This window comes from Labrus mixtus, chromosome 7, assembly GCF_963584025.1.
Source record: "Labrus mixtus chromosome 7, fLabMix1.1, whole genome shotgun sequence".
Taxonomy (NCBI): Eukaryota; Metazoa; Chordata; class Actinopteri; order Labriformes; family Labridae; genus Labrus; species Labrus mixtus.
In genome coordinates, this window is record NC_083618.1 from 13,925,697 (window position 1) to 13,940,506 (window position 14,810).

The 14,810-nt window shown below is 39.3% G+C and overlaps 1 protein-coding gene across 2 annotated transcripts in view; it reads right to left on the minus strand.

Moving 5' to 3' along the window:
- Positions 1–1,186: 1,186 nt before the first annotated feature.
- syn2b (synapsin IIb) overlaps positions 1,187–14,810 on the minus strand; it is an 85,547-nt gene continuing 71,923 nt past the window's right edge. For both annotated transcript variants that reach the window (XM_061043154.1, XM_061043153.1), the window contains 8 exons: positions 14,368–14,430; positions 12,835–12,977; positions 12,165–12,239; positions 11,245–11,347; positions 7,905–8,081; positions 7,558–7,624; positions 4,182–5,037; positions 1,187–3,332 (listed from right to left, as the gene is read on the minus strand). In XM_061043154.1, coding sequence (XP_060899137.1) covers positions 3,179–3,332; positions 4,182–5,037; positions 7,558–7,624; positions 7,905–8,081; positions 11,245–11,347; positions 12,165–12,239; positions 12,835–12,977; positions 14,368–14,430 — 1,638 coding nt within the window. In that variant the 3' untranslated portion in view covers positions 1,187–3,178. The remainder of the gene's footprint in view (positions 3,333–4,181; positions 5,038–7,557; positions 7,625–7,904; positions 8,082–11,244; positions 11,348–12,164; positions 12,240–12,834; positions 12,978–14,367; positions 14,431–14,810) is intronic.

The window sequence follows — 14,810 nt, forward strand, 5'->3', positions numbered from 1 at the left end:
AACATGGTGTCTTTACAACTTGAGTGAATCAACGATGGAATAAACTACATTTCACAAACTGATTCTTTGGATTTATCATCAACTCTGACAAATTGTCAGTATTTCACCCTTTTTTTAAAAAATAATCTGCAAGAATAGGGACTTTGGACTATTTTGCTATTTAAAACAGCAAAATCTAAAACCCATACAACAATAGAAATAGAAACAATAGAATCCAACCATTTCAATGCTAGTGTTACTGTTTCATAGTGTTTCACAATACCATAGCCATTACCTTTTTGTGTCTCTGTTAATCAGAGGTCAATAGTGCAATTCATGAATATATCAATCAATCAATTTTTATTTGTATAGTGTCAACTCATAACAAGTGTTATCTCAAGACACTTTACAAGAAGCAGGTAAAAGACCTTACTCTTTGTCGCTTAACATTAAAAAGAGCAGGTAAAAAGACCTTACTCATTGTTATGTTACAAAAGGCAGATAAAAAACCTTACTTATTGCTATGTTACAAAGACCCGGCCTATCCATCATGAGCACTTTAGCAAAGCAGCAAAAGTTACAGTGGTATATAGATGGTGTATTGAAACCTGGAGCAAATGATTAATGCTACAAATGTTGGATGAAGATAAAAGCGTTCCCTTTGTTGATTGATGAAACATACTACACTTTTAATCACTGTCCAGTTATGGATCCTCCCAAACAGTGCTGACTGATTTTGAAGACCATAATCATTGCTAATCAGGTCTCTGTACAAGTTAGTAGTCTGGGAATCTTAAGATGTGTGTTATTTATAAAAAATATTGGAACCAAGGCTGTTTTTTGGTTGACTTAGAATTTCAGTTTGTGACCTAGCTTTCTTTTAGCAGTTCCTCTAAGTCTCATTACCATCTTATCATGCTAGTCTAGTGTTTTAGTGTAGAACTTCCATTTACTAGTGTCAGCCTTGTGAAATAAATTTTGATAGCAGAATAAGCTAAACTGAACCACAAGAGGCCAATGTGTCCTGCCTTTCTGAGCCTAAGGACTAACACCCTATTCTACATTTACCATCATGGTTATTCTTTGACAAAGCCACAGCAGACATCCTGAAAGTGCTTTCACCGACTGTGAGGACGGTCATCAATAATAGTCTTAAACTGATCAAAAATGTCAAGGATTCTATAAAGAAACAAGACAGCCAGCAGCATGAAACTTAGTGGATCGGTGGAATGATGGAACCACATCTTTATTAACTTTAATCTGTACAGAAAAAAAAACGGTTGGTCACCAGATCATGCAAAGCAGTATTGCGTTACAAACACAATACAAAACAAACAATATACACTGTACCATAAATATGGAGCCTCAAAAAAATAAATCCGTCGATCAATATATTACAAAAAATAAACTCCTGAGATAACACATAAATACATACAAATACAATGTTATAATTCACTTGCAACGTAGTATTGGAAAAGGGATAAGCAGACTGGTTGATATGCGGTTGTTAATTGGTGAGATTCTTTTTTTATTTGTTTTTTTTATTTTACTTTTATGAACTTGAGTGCAGCAACTCAACGGAAAATGACCAGCCAACGGACAAAGTTCATTCCACTTTTCCTTAACTTCACACCCAACAATACAAAGAGGAATATTCGGATAAACCAGACGTTTGATGCGCCGTATTAATCTGAAACCCCAGCTTCTTACTGCACATAAAAGCAACCTTGAAAGTCACCATTGAAAGGAACCTTAAAGGGAATGTTAGAATAAGGTAGTTAACAGATACACAGATCCTGTATGTATGATCATATTTATATTCATAGGGTGACAGCGCTCAACAGTCACGTCGAGGTGTTATTGCACTACTGTCTCAATGTCTTTTCATGAGAATAACCAACAAATTACAATACTGTTGATAGATCTACACAGAGGTGAAACAAAAGATCACCAGTCACAGCTACAGACATGAGTCTTTATACTCTTTGAAATGCATTCAATTACTCTGTAGAATTGATTTATTCGGTGTCGCACATTACGCCCAATCCCAATGCTCCTAATACACAACAGCTGCATTCAATCTTGTCCCCCATAGTGCTGTTCCCATTTAAACACTTGAGGTAAATGAATGAATTCCACTTTGTAATTGACCCAAGTCTGAACAGCTAACAAATGTAGCTGCGAATTGAAAACATGTTCACAATAAGGCTACAACATCTAGAGAGAGAGAGAGAGAGAGAGAGAGAGAGAGAGAGAGAGAGAGAGAGAGAGAGAGAGCGAGAGAGAGAGAGAGAGAGAGAGAGAGTTAGAGAGAGTTAGGCAACGGAGGGAAAACTCAACACTGATAGAGCTTCCGTTTGCTCCAAAAGTCAAACCGAGCCACTTGGGAGGAGCCATGCATAACGATTAAACACAGATGAACAACACACACAGATTTCAAACTCCCTCACACAACATTGGTCTTCAAGGCTTGTAGACAAAAAAAAAAAGTGGGGGCAGCAAATACAAACCCAGTAGTTTGTAGCCAAGGACCAGAGACACAAAGGCTGGATTAACACAGAAACAACCAATTAAGAGAAGTCATTTTTCTCCACTCAAAACATTTCACCAAAATGAATCCATTGGTGAGAATCCATCAAATGTCAATATCTAACTATTTTTTTTTTTTTTTAATGTGTCTGAATACAGCCACTGAATGAAAGAGTTATGTCACTGACAAAAGTTAATCAAAAGTGCTCCTGGATTTTTTTTTCTTCGTCTTATTGGCTTATCTCCCTGTATAGTTGTAGATGTATCTGTTTATATACTGTGTGTATACATATATATCTATATTTATATACTGTATGTACATTCCATCTAAAGTCATAAATATTAAACTTTATCATATTTTGGAAAGTGTTCCTTAAAGTGTGCTCTGGGAAAAATAAACTTTTTAGTTATTCTATTCTGTTCTAGTCTTTATCAATGACGTAACTCCTTCAGTCTAATTACTCTGGCACAGCATCATTCACTTAACATCCTACCCAGCATGCCTCACTGTTACTCACTCAGAGAAGCTGAAAGGGACGGAGGGAATACAGTACAGTTAACACACAAAGTTTAATCTCAGACTGGTTCACATTTAATGTCAAGTCATCACTGGCCAATAGTAAAAGGGGTGGCCAGAATCATTAAGCGGCTAACTACGGTTCGGCTGTGTCTAGTCAGAGAAAAGGCTGGCAAAGGACTTTCGGAGGTTGCGAATGGTCTCCGCCTTCGCTTCTTCTTGGACTTCTCCTCCAGAGCTAGAGACCCCACGGAAGAAAGAAGAGTCGCTGAAGGCGTTGAAGGCATTGGTCAGGGACTGGGACTTACTAGGAAGGGAAATGGAGGAAAAAAGAAAAGGTGGGAGCAGGCAAAGAGGGCGGGAACAGAGGATGAGTGGCAGTGAGGAATAAGGGCAAATGGAAAAGGAATATGGGAAGATTAATGGAATAAAATAAAGGGGAAAGTAAGGAAAGAAGACAAACAGGGATATGTGTAAGTGGGCCGAAAATTCAGAAAGACAATATCTTTACATCGAGCTTTGAAAACATTCTAAAATGTTAACATTGCACTTTAATTCCACCATTAGTGGTTGACTGTATACATAGTTAACTGTTGAGAAAAATGATAATGTAGTAAGAAGGTATTAGGACATTGTTATGTTCTTACTAATGTATGTATAAGTATAACTACAGATAATAACATGTTTTGAACATATATTTATAAATGTATAGATATATATATTTATAGATATGTAAATTAATAATGCTTTATTTTATGTTTTTTATTTACAATCTGTTTTTATACCAAATTCCTGACATGGATCTACTTCACAGGAGGAGTAAAAGTTTTTGAAAATTCATGTAAAATACATTTAAAGAGTCTGCATCTCCTCAAACCACAATTTAATTTGTTGTAACGAACCTTGTTTTAATAAGAGAGGTAAAAATAATTACCCCAATAAGCAGTATTTTTTAACAGTTTAGGATACACTGACACACTTAAGAAGATTTATTATATGTGCGATGTGAATGATTGGAATTTAACAACATTAATAGTAAAGAACTTAAAAATACAACAAAATGAATGGATTTGATATTTAATTAGGCTAAAGTGTTTAACCCATTTAAATGCATGTCTTTGCATTATCAACAGTGTGTTGATAATATAGCTCTTACTTCAGCAGAGGATGGGTTTTTTGCTGGGAATCTGGTTGTTCTTCCCCAGAAGCCTCAGCCTCTTCGGAGGCTTCGGCTGCCTCAGCCTGGACGGGCTCCGGGTTTTGGGAAGGAGAGGGTGGCTTAGCCTGGGGCTGAGGTTTAGCTGGAGACTGGACATTTGGCGGGGGCTGACTTGCTTTGGCTGGGGACTGAACCTGTGTTGGAGCAGGGGCTGAGGCAGTATCTGAGGCCTGCATGGGTGCTGGGGCTTGGGCAGTAGGCTGGGGTTTAGGTAAAGCTTTGGGAGGAGGCGGGGTTTGTGGCTTTGGCTGAAGCTGCGGCTTTGAATTCCTGCGAACAGGAGGGATGGGCTTTGCAGGTGGTGTGGGTTTTGGGGGCAGCTCTTTTGGTTTGCCAGGAGCTGGGGACGGGGAGCCCTGAGGTTGGGGCTTGGGCTGCTCTGTGGTGGGAGCTGAGGCTGGGACTGGAGCCAGGGCCGAGGCTGCAGGGGGGCTTGGAGTTGGGGCTACTGCTGCTGCTGCTGCTGCTGCTTTTGTTGGGGGAGAGCCTGGAGCTGCTGTGGCTGCTGCTGTTTTAGCAGGGGAAGTAGGTGAAGCTTTGGCTGAGGTGGAAGCAGGCCCTGGGGCTGGCTTTGTAACAGATGGGGCTCTTGTCATTGGAGGAGGAGGCCTTGGCACTGGAGGCTTTGTAACTGAACCTGCCCTCTGGACTTGGCTTGGCTTTTGAGCCTGAGCTGATTTCTGAGCTGGACCTGGACTAGGTTTTTGGGCCTGGCCAGGCTTTGGTATTGGGTCAGATGCTCTCTTAGCTGACTCTGATGATTGTTCCACACTCTGTGACTTCATTGGTGCACCTAAAAAGATTGACAAAAAAGTTTTTAGAACAAAGCAACATGGCTATACAACACATTCAAGCAAGAGAAGCAACAAATAAAAGGAGCATTAAAGGAAATAAATAAGCATAATCTTTCTTTACACTCTTGTGCAGCAGTTACAAATGAGGCACCTGTTAATCTATCCCAAGACCAAAGCCGAAAATGACACAAAAAATGAGCTCGACATGCCCATTCAAGTAAGAACGTCTCACATTCATTATATCTGTAAACTCATCTGTCAACTAGGGATTGGGGCATAGCAGGCTGTGAATGCTTAGACTGCAATTACCAGCAGGGGGCAGCAGATCAACAGAAACTGTGGGTGTGGTTACTAGCTTTTCATGCCAAGTGTTAGTAATGCACCAAAGCTCATGTGACCATAAAATGACACAGTGAGATGAGAAGAAAGAGTGGAAGATGAGGTTAAAAGAAAAGAAAAGAACAAAAGAAGAGATGGTACAGTATAGAAATAATACTGGCATCAGAAAACTCTGTTAACAGAGGCAGTAAAGCAACCCATGCGGGGCAAAAAGACAAGCGACCAGGTAGGGATGAGTTTCCAGTGGCAGATTATTCACCTCCCAGGATACCAAATTATAGTTGGGTATGCAAATGTTATTATTGACGTCACTCAGTGTTTCAGCCTCACTTTAAACATTCAAATAGAAAATTGGGGGATTTCAATGACATTTGTCATGTAATGACATAAAATCACATTTATAGAACCATCATGAAAATTCATCCCAGACATTTTCAAAGCCATTACAGTGAGGCAGCTAAATTGCCATGAGTCTTACGTTTTATCAGATTTTGCTATAAAGCATCCCAATGGTTGCTTGGGGCTCACAGCATATAAAGCCAAAGAAAATATGATTTGTACAAAGAAAATCTGTAAGGGGTGAAATATTAAGAATTTGCTTGGACACTAACCGTGAATAACTATCTTTTTAATTGTATTTGCTATTAGATTATATTGTGTGACTGCTTAATCTAAAATGACATTTCAGCCTCGCAAGTCAACTGGTAAAGTATTTGACCTGTACTAAATCATTTTATTTTATTACATTACAGCAAGCTTATATCCATAGCAAATCGTGTCTAAATATCAAATATCAATTATCTCGTGGTCTGGATCCAAGCAAATAAGGAATGATCATGCAAAAATAAAAAAAATAATGCTTCTTTTTTTTTTTACTTTCCAAGAATCACGAATCCAAGTTCAACAGTTGCCAAGATAAACATGTATTGTGTACCGTATAATGCCACTTTGTCTTGTCTCAGGTATTACAACACAGAACAATAAAGGTTAATTCACATCAACAAACAACCCCAAGCAGTTATTCATGAAACATCTGATCTTGAAGGGGGCTTTGTTGCTTGACTGAAGGAAATGTCACTAATCGCAATAGGTGTGTCTTCACCATAACAATGTACAGTAAATGAAGATAAGAACCATTCATAGGCTGATAAGAAGTCACAGTTGGCATGAACCATACATTTAAGAAGAGATCCATATTTAAAAAGCATACAAAATAAGATCTACAGATCTATAAATAGGATGTCTGCCACATGCAACTTTTGTATTATTTAAAAAAAAGCAATATTGATGTGAGATTCAAACCCACTTTGTCATCTTAACACCTTAACTTGGTGGTCTTGGTGAAACTACCAATTCCTGTAAAAATTCAATAAGCTGGTCCTCCTCAAACAATGATAACGAATACATTACACAACATTCAGTACCACAGTTTTGTCACATCCATGCAAAGTAAGAAAAGAAAAAGAATTAGTGGATAAGCATGCAAACCCATACACACAAACAGTACAACCTCACAAATAATAGACAATGTCATGTGCTGTTTTTAACTCTGCTTTAAGTAGGCACATGTAGTTTTAATATATCAGACCTGAGCAGTAACACCACAACACTGACACAGCTGACACGCTGCAGCTGCAATTAAATTCGACCTGAAACATAAGTTCACTTTGCTGACAATTCACTTGTTATTTCAAGTGGTATAGGTCAGAAGTTTAACATGGAAAGACCCTTCTTGGACCCATAGTATTACAATGATGACTAATATCAACACCATATAAGGCCATGATACCAGTGAATTACACTGATGCAATGAAAATGTGCAACTATACCTTCAAGTGAGAGTTAAGGCTAATTTGGACATAACACATTTTTTTTTCCTGGAAAGAGTTAAATGAGAAGACTGATACCAATCTGATACCACCACATCTTAAGCTTCAGATCAATGGTAGTTCCCTGGTTGTTGTGCTTATTTTCTGCAAGCAAATTCACCTAGTTAACAAACAAAACATTTTTTTTGTTTTCATTTTTTCAACATAGATGTTGTTACATTTTATACTTCTTGGTCTTAAGATGTCCAAGAGAACTGCCTCAAGACTGATTTTGATTTTTTTTTTTTTAGGCATGTTTTGGCCATGTGGTGGCAGCACTTGTATTACAATGGAGAGCAGTGTTCAGACAACCTTGAGGTTGAGGACGCTGGCCTGAGGTCCTGTTTGGATCTGGAACTCCTTCCTTCAGGGCAGCACTCTTAAAAAAAGAGAGTGAGGGGGTGGGAGAGAAAGAAAAACAAAAACAGAGAGAGTGGGAAAGAGAATTTAACATGGTTAGGCTGGTTTTGGTAAAGAATAAACAGTTAACCATGAAGGGCTACAATTAAGGGATTTTTCTGCACACATTTACAATGTGGGTTTGACTTTTGAGAGCTGGCCTCTCCTTCAATTCCGAGAAGAAGTCACACATTATAGTAAGCCGGTTTACAAATAATTGGGTTTCAAGGGGTTTGCATGTCATGTCCTACAGCCTCTACCTGTTGGGGCTGTACAGTAGTAGCCTTCTGGCTTTGAGGGGAGCGAGCAGGTGAACGGGAAATACTGGATGACCGGGCAGACAGTGCCTGGCTCATCTTGGACAGCACCACATCTGAGATGAGCTGGCGATCCTCTGCCTGGTGATCACCAATCAACTGCATAGATGAACCCACAACCTGGACAAAAAAAAAAAGTTCAGAAAAAGCTCAAGAGACATGCATTGTTGCATTATTAATTATGTCTTACGAGAATGACTCACTACTGTTGATTGTGCTATGTGTGTGTGGTGATGTGCTATCACATATGTAAACTGTATACGCACTGATGCTTTTACACAAATGATGTTCATAATGGATAAATAAAGTTATTCGAATCAAAAAACACGGATGTTAAGCAACAAAGTAGGCAACCCTTCTGTTGTGGTTAAGGCGCTCAGGTTTGCTGAAATCTACACAATTCTTTGTGAAAAATGTGTTTGGATTAGATGTGTTAAATTATGTTCAAAATGATTTTATTATGGATTGTCTTGGTCTGCTTTTATGGAATTTGTTGCAAAGGGATATTATTAGGAATTATTAGGACTTATTATGGCATATGCAGTTTTGGTGCCATTAGCAATGCAAGGACTGTTGTTCTTTAATCCTCATAGGAGGACAATAGTCAAATGAAAATCATGACACGAAAGAAAACTTTCGACCCCCTTTGTAAACAGAGCTGCCTGTTTCTTCTTAAATGTGTGATTCATCTTTGGTTTTGGGAAAGCAAATGCTATATAATTTTCAGCAGCAAAAAAAATATATATACATGGATATCAACATCACAATTGCACTGGATCATTGCATAATCTAAAGCACTTCACCTTTTAGACAACTCATGGTAAGATGTTTTTCATGTATCCCCTCTTAAGGATCTTAATCCGCTTTCACCAAACAACAGATTTGTTCTTAGAGTCAGGCAATTTTCAGTTGTAAGTGGGATGTTTAGAAACATTTTCTCGGACACCACAGTGACTGGTGTTGGTGTCATTATGGCTTCTGTATCATTTCCCTCTCCGGCCTTTAGACTCTCTCCTTAGATTTCCTAATTATAACTGTTAAAACGATTTCATGCCTTACCTTTCCACCTATTATCTTTTTTTAGTTATTGTGCTATTACCAGTTAGCTAATCAACCTGTCTTATGTATTTACTCTATACAACCTCAGTTTACTACTTGTTTCTGCCAATTCATCATTGTTGCCATGTTTCCCTACCTTTCAAGCCATACTTGCCTGTTTGTTTTAAAAGTGCTACATGTTTGAGTACTGGCTGGTCACCTCAACAACATTGGGTTTGTTTGCCTGGTTTGAGTGATAGTTCAACGCCAATAGTCTTTCATCATATGTGCAGTTCATCCATCTACAGTGTAGTCCGGCTATTCGTTCCCAGCTACCTGAATGTTGACAAAAATCACCTCAGTTAACCCAGCTTTCTATGTAGATGAGGATGCTGAATTGACCCATACCATTGAGTGGCTGTGTACTTAGAGCCAAAATGCATCCTGGGAGAAGCAGCACCCTCTAGAGCACTCCAGCTTGTGTCCTACAAACCCAGGCTCTTCAAGTTGCTCCCTAAACTGGCAGAAATGTTTGCCACTCAACAGCTCAATCCTGTGGCCTCATTAGTTTCTCCCACATTTTCTCTAGGTTCTTTGGGGTCCTGCCAGGTTACATCCAGAGCTTCCCTTAGTTTCCTTCCTGTAGGCCAGCCTTCTCCTTGCTTTGCGACCCTCTTGTCTTGAGTCTTTTTCCCCTTTGGATAGTGCCTGCCCTTTTGAAAGGCAACCTGTATGGTACGTTGACTCTTATGACTCTTTTGACCACCTTTTGTCTTCCAACCATCCAAAGTTCTTTCCACTACATGCCACTTTCACCCCATTCACACACTGATAACAGAGGCTAGGGGTTCGGGTAAGGGTGAAGTATTTGCCAAAGGACACTTCACGGGTGAAGTCAGACAGAACTGCTCTGCGTCACTCTTCCTTGACAGCTAACCCAGGTCCCAGAAAGAATAATTTGTAGTCTTGTCAGGTTTTTCGGGTTTATAAATCGACCCTGGAAACCTGGTTGCAAGTGTATTTTCGGTGGGTCATTCCACTGCCTAGCTCTCCATTGCCTGGTCTTGTCTCTTGTGCCTCATCCCTTCTCTTTATCTTACCCTTAACCTGAATAACTCTTCCAGTCTGAGGTGCACTCTCTGGCTTAACCTTATCCTGACTCTCCATCCAAAACTTTACGTACCTTTATCAGAGCCTGAACCGGTCTCTCTCTCGCACTGCCTGAACCCATCTGTCTGCCATACATGTTTCTCCTTGAGCCTGAACATGACTGTCAAAATCTGTTCACAACTTTACTGAACCTGGATGGGATTCAGCCAAACTATTCATTCTCTGTCAGACTCACTCTTTCCGACTGAGTCTCGGCCAGTCTCTCTGTATGAGCTTTGACCTGACTCCTTGTCTAAGTCTCTTAGTACAAGAACGACCCTGTCTCACCATCTTAGTAAGAATCCTACCATTCAAGCCTGTGCATGGTCTTACGAAAGCCTATTTCTCATCCAAAGCCTGGTTCACTCTATTTTCCCAGTCCTGCCCACCTGAAAAGCCATCAATGCCTCTTCACTGCCTAGGGTATTCACCTTGCTTCAGAAAATACACGTCAGCTCTATGTTGCACCTTGCACGATGAGTTTGGTCGCCCACCCAAGACCCTTCGTATTCAGCTTTAACTCTACAAGTTGTTTCACAGTGTTTACATTTGGGACATGCTTTGTATTGCCTCTGGCCTGAACTGACAGCAGCTTTCCCACTGCATCGTAAAAAGTTCCCGATCTGACTGTCATCATATTCTGTGTAACTTCCCACTGGATTTGAAAGCTTCCTTCTGAAACAGTTTTTCCAGCAATGATGGAATCATAGTAATCAGATACTTAGTCTTAACTACTCTTGAAATACTGCTGTGGACATAAAGATGTTAGCAAACTCAAGAAGTGTATCAAAGTTAGGTTCAATCAGTTTCTTCCCATCAAGACAATCAAAGTCCCCAGCAGTGTGAATTAGGCCAGACAGGCTAAATTTAAAGACTCCGAGACCTTATTAATACTCTCATGATGAACAACTCCCACAGGCTGATGTCGACAGAGTTTTCAAACAAAAGGCAATAGTCAATAAATGCAGCTATTCAGTGATAATACAGCAGCTGTAACTACAAGCTACTATTTTGTTGTTGGACCTGTCTTGTGGGTGCTTTGTCAACTATTTGGTTGATCACAGGATCAATTATGAGTTTTTTGTGTCCTTCTCACCTCAGTTATGTAGTCATTACCATCCTTTCCACAGATGGCTTTGACAGCACAAATATCCAGCCCTCCAAAGATCTCGGAGCAGGCATCAACCCACAGCTTATACCTGTCACAGAGAGAAGATGGGTCAAAGTTCACAAAGAGTCGTAATCTGCTTGCAGTAAAACACAGGTGCAGCAGGCCCTTGAGGTGGGTCAACTAAAGTTATGGGTGTTTTTTATTTTATTTTTATTTTTTACCTTTTTTTGCATGGAAACAACCTGGAAATGAAAACTTTCCTGTCTGGTACGGTAAATAAAAAAAGAAAAAGTTTTAGTCTTGGGCTTTTCTTTTTCAATAATAATGACGTACGAACCACCTTAGCACCGCATGTGAGTGCAAACAATGCTCTGCAGGGTATTTATCCTGACAGTCAACCTGTAACAGAACGTCTCTATCCGTAGGCTTGGTTGGTTATAGCGGATATAAGTTATAGAGCTTCCCTGGTTTGCTGCACCAGCATCTGTAAAGAGCTCCATTGACTTGCTGTCTGGGAAAACAGAACACCTGAGGCAAAACCCAGCACATCGATACTGTTAACGCTGCAATTTTTGAATAGTGTCAAGTACACCAAACATGATTTTTCGTTCAAAAATCTAAGAATCTAAAATTTTCAATCAACCCAGGAAATGTTTCCAATAGTATTCAGGTAATATCCTCTGTTATCACAAACCAAACCGAAGCCACAGCTTTTCCCCTCTTTCTACACGAGCAAAGAAGACCCATATAAAAAAGCAGTGACGCATCACTCCACAGAAAAATAGAATTTGATTCAGCTGAATGATTCTGCTCTGTGAGCACATGGTGACTAACTGTGACATAACACAAGGACATGTGCGACACCAGGACAGCCTGAGCGTCACTAATGTGGGATCGGTGCTCACTTGTCAGTCATGGCTACTTGTTCCAACATGGCAGATCCGGTGTTGCTCTTCCAATTACCAGAGATAGAAGTCCGCCTGGAAAAGAAGAGGAAATTGTGTGTTAAATTATTGCAGACACCAACCTTCATGTGTAGAAATGATAAAAACAGAGAAGAGAGATTCAGACAACCTTGTAGCTGGAGGAGTGTTGTTTTTTTACTGTGAATGCACAGGTTTACTCACAGCCAGCATGGAGGACAGAGACATTCAACTACTGCCTTTCTGATACATTTTTTCCTCAAAATAGCACTCCAATAACTAGTCTTTGTTGCTTTGCTAACAATGAACTGTAAAAAAGGTGACAGACTATAAAGTTTACTCTCATTGCACCAGGGTGAGCCTTAGGTATTGGATGGTTTTGACAACAAGCGGTTCTTGACTGAATTCCGAGAGGATGCTACTGGTGCAAGAAATATGTTGACTTTACCACATGATACCACTTCTTCTGAAAGAGACACCAGGCTGGCAGGCATTTTGAAAAAAACACCCATGCATTCCGGAAGTTAAGATTTCATGCTTCTATGTTCTACTAAAGCAAATATACACAATCCCCAGCATACACACATTAACCCAATCTGCATGAAAGAACGTGCATCCCTCAAACCAACACATAAACAAGAACAATAGTTACATGTATGCTTTGTAGTCTGCACCGATTTTCTGGACCCGTATGTCATACTTGGCGTCTACAAATGGCTCTGTAGTGCAGTAGGTCTGAGTGATGGCCACCACACTGGCAATATCCTGGAAGTCACTCACATTGTCCACTTTGACCTATAAGGGAAAAAAACATTTTTAAAACAAATTAAGGTTTGGATACTTAATTAGCAGAAGCATTAGCATAGCATGTATTTTTTTTATGGTTGCAAAGGTCAATAGCAGTTTTCTGTTGGTGCTAAATCGGTGATGAATAAATCAAACACTCAGGAAAGCTTTGCATGATATTTCAATGTAAACATGTATTTACCACATACAGTATCATAGTGCAAAAACAACCCTTTATCATTACTGTCACTTCTGAGTTAGCTTCTTCTTCACGCTATGCTAATTAGCTGCTGTATCAAACTTCATTTTGGTGCACAGATATGAGAGTGGCAATCTTTTTGTCTTACTCTCAGCAGTAAACATATAAACCCGATTTACTTAAGCACGTACAAAGGAATTACATAAAGAAAATAGTTTGGGATGCTGTTCGTCAGTGATCCATTGCTCCTGTGATTTTCAATTGTAGTGCCAGAATACTGTTATATTCTCAATGGGCTAATGCAGACCTCATAAACAGCATGAGGCAATATGTGTGCAAACATGTGGTGGTGACTTTGACCCTTGAACTGTTTCTTCTTTAACTAATCCTTTTTTTTAATCCAAGCAACAACAGCAGTGAAACACTTGAAGTTGGATTGATACACAAGCTAAAACTGTAGAAAAGAACAGGCCTGTGACAGAGTAGATGGTACAGAGGGTTAACAGGGCAAAAGGCACAGAGTGAAAACACAACGGCAGATAGTTCAGCCTTTGGGAATTGACGGGTGAATCAATGTGAAGCCGTAAAAAGAGGTTTAACACTTCAGAACATATTACCACACTTGTTGATCAATTTCAGGAGAAAATGAGGAGTGTAGGAGAATGAAAAGTGACGTGTTGCAGTAATGATAGGAGGAAATGAAAAATGAAAGAGTGACAAGAGCCATCTGAGTATCAAGAATTAAATACAATGTAAGTCAGAGATGAGGGTGGGCTTCAGTCCGTGCAGCTGTTTTAACCACTTTAGTAATAACTGAATTAGATTTAAAAAAAGGAGACCCTGCAAGAGACAGATTGATTTAAAGCTGACGTGAATCAGGTCAGGCCAATTCAAATTGTTATCTCTACAGGGCATCTAAGTGACTTTGAGGCAGTCGCCTGAACAACCAAGATTTATGTTGTGATGTGAAACATTTTAATGATGTCAGCCTATTTGTTTTCTTTATTCACAAGACAAACCTGTGAATGTTGGCATCATTTCATCAAAACTGCTGCTCAAATGTTTGTTCATTTCTGGACTTTAATCTCTCATGTAGTAAGCTCAATACAGAACATTAAGTTAGTAAAGTATCTGTGAAATGAGTATCTTTTCTCATGGGTGCTTCATAGATAGTTTATTAGAAGGAAGAAACAACATTACCTTCCCCATTCCAGAGTGGGCGTGTCCAATCTTCACCACCACTGGGAAACTTGGTGTAGTGATCTGAAAACCAACAGAATAATGAAATTATGAATAGTGATGAGCAATACAGATAACAATGACCAAGATATCAGCATGTCAACACACATAAATGACCCTGAGGAGAAATAATATTTACAATGGGCAAGGATTAACAGATCTGTGTTGTTAGGCTGTAATAATCGGGCCCTGCATAAATTACAATATTTTGAATAAAAAAGTTACTTAAATCTCTAAAAGGCCTGCAATGATGTTTTAAAACGGTAATTACTTTTAATGTTTTTATTTTAATATAAGAGTAACAAAACAATCAACTTAACACACAAAAAAAACCCAAATAAACGTGAAAAAGTGCAATTATCACACCTACATATCAACATTTTCCCTTGTTTAATTACTTGGGG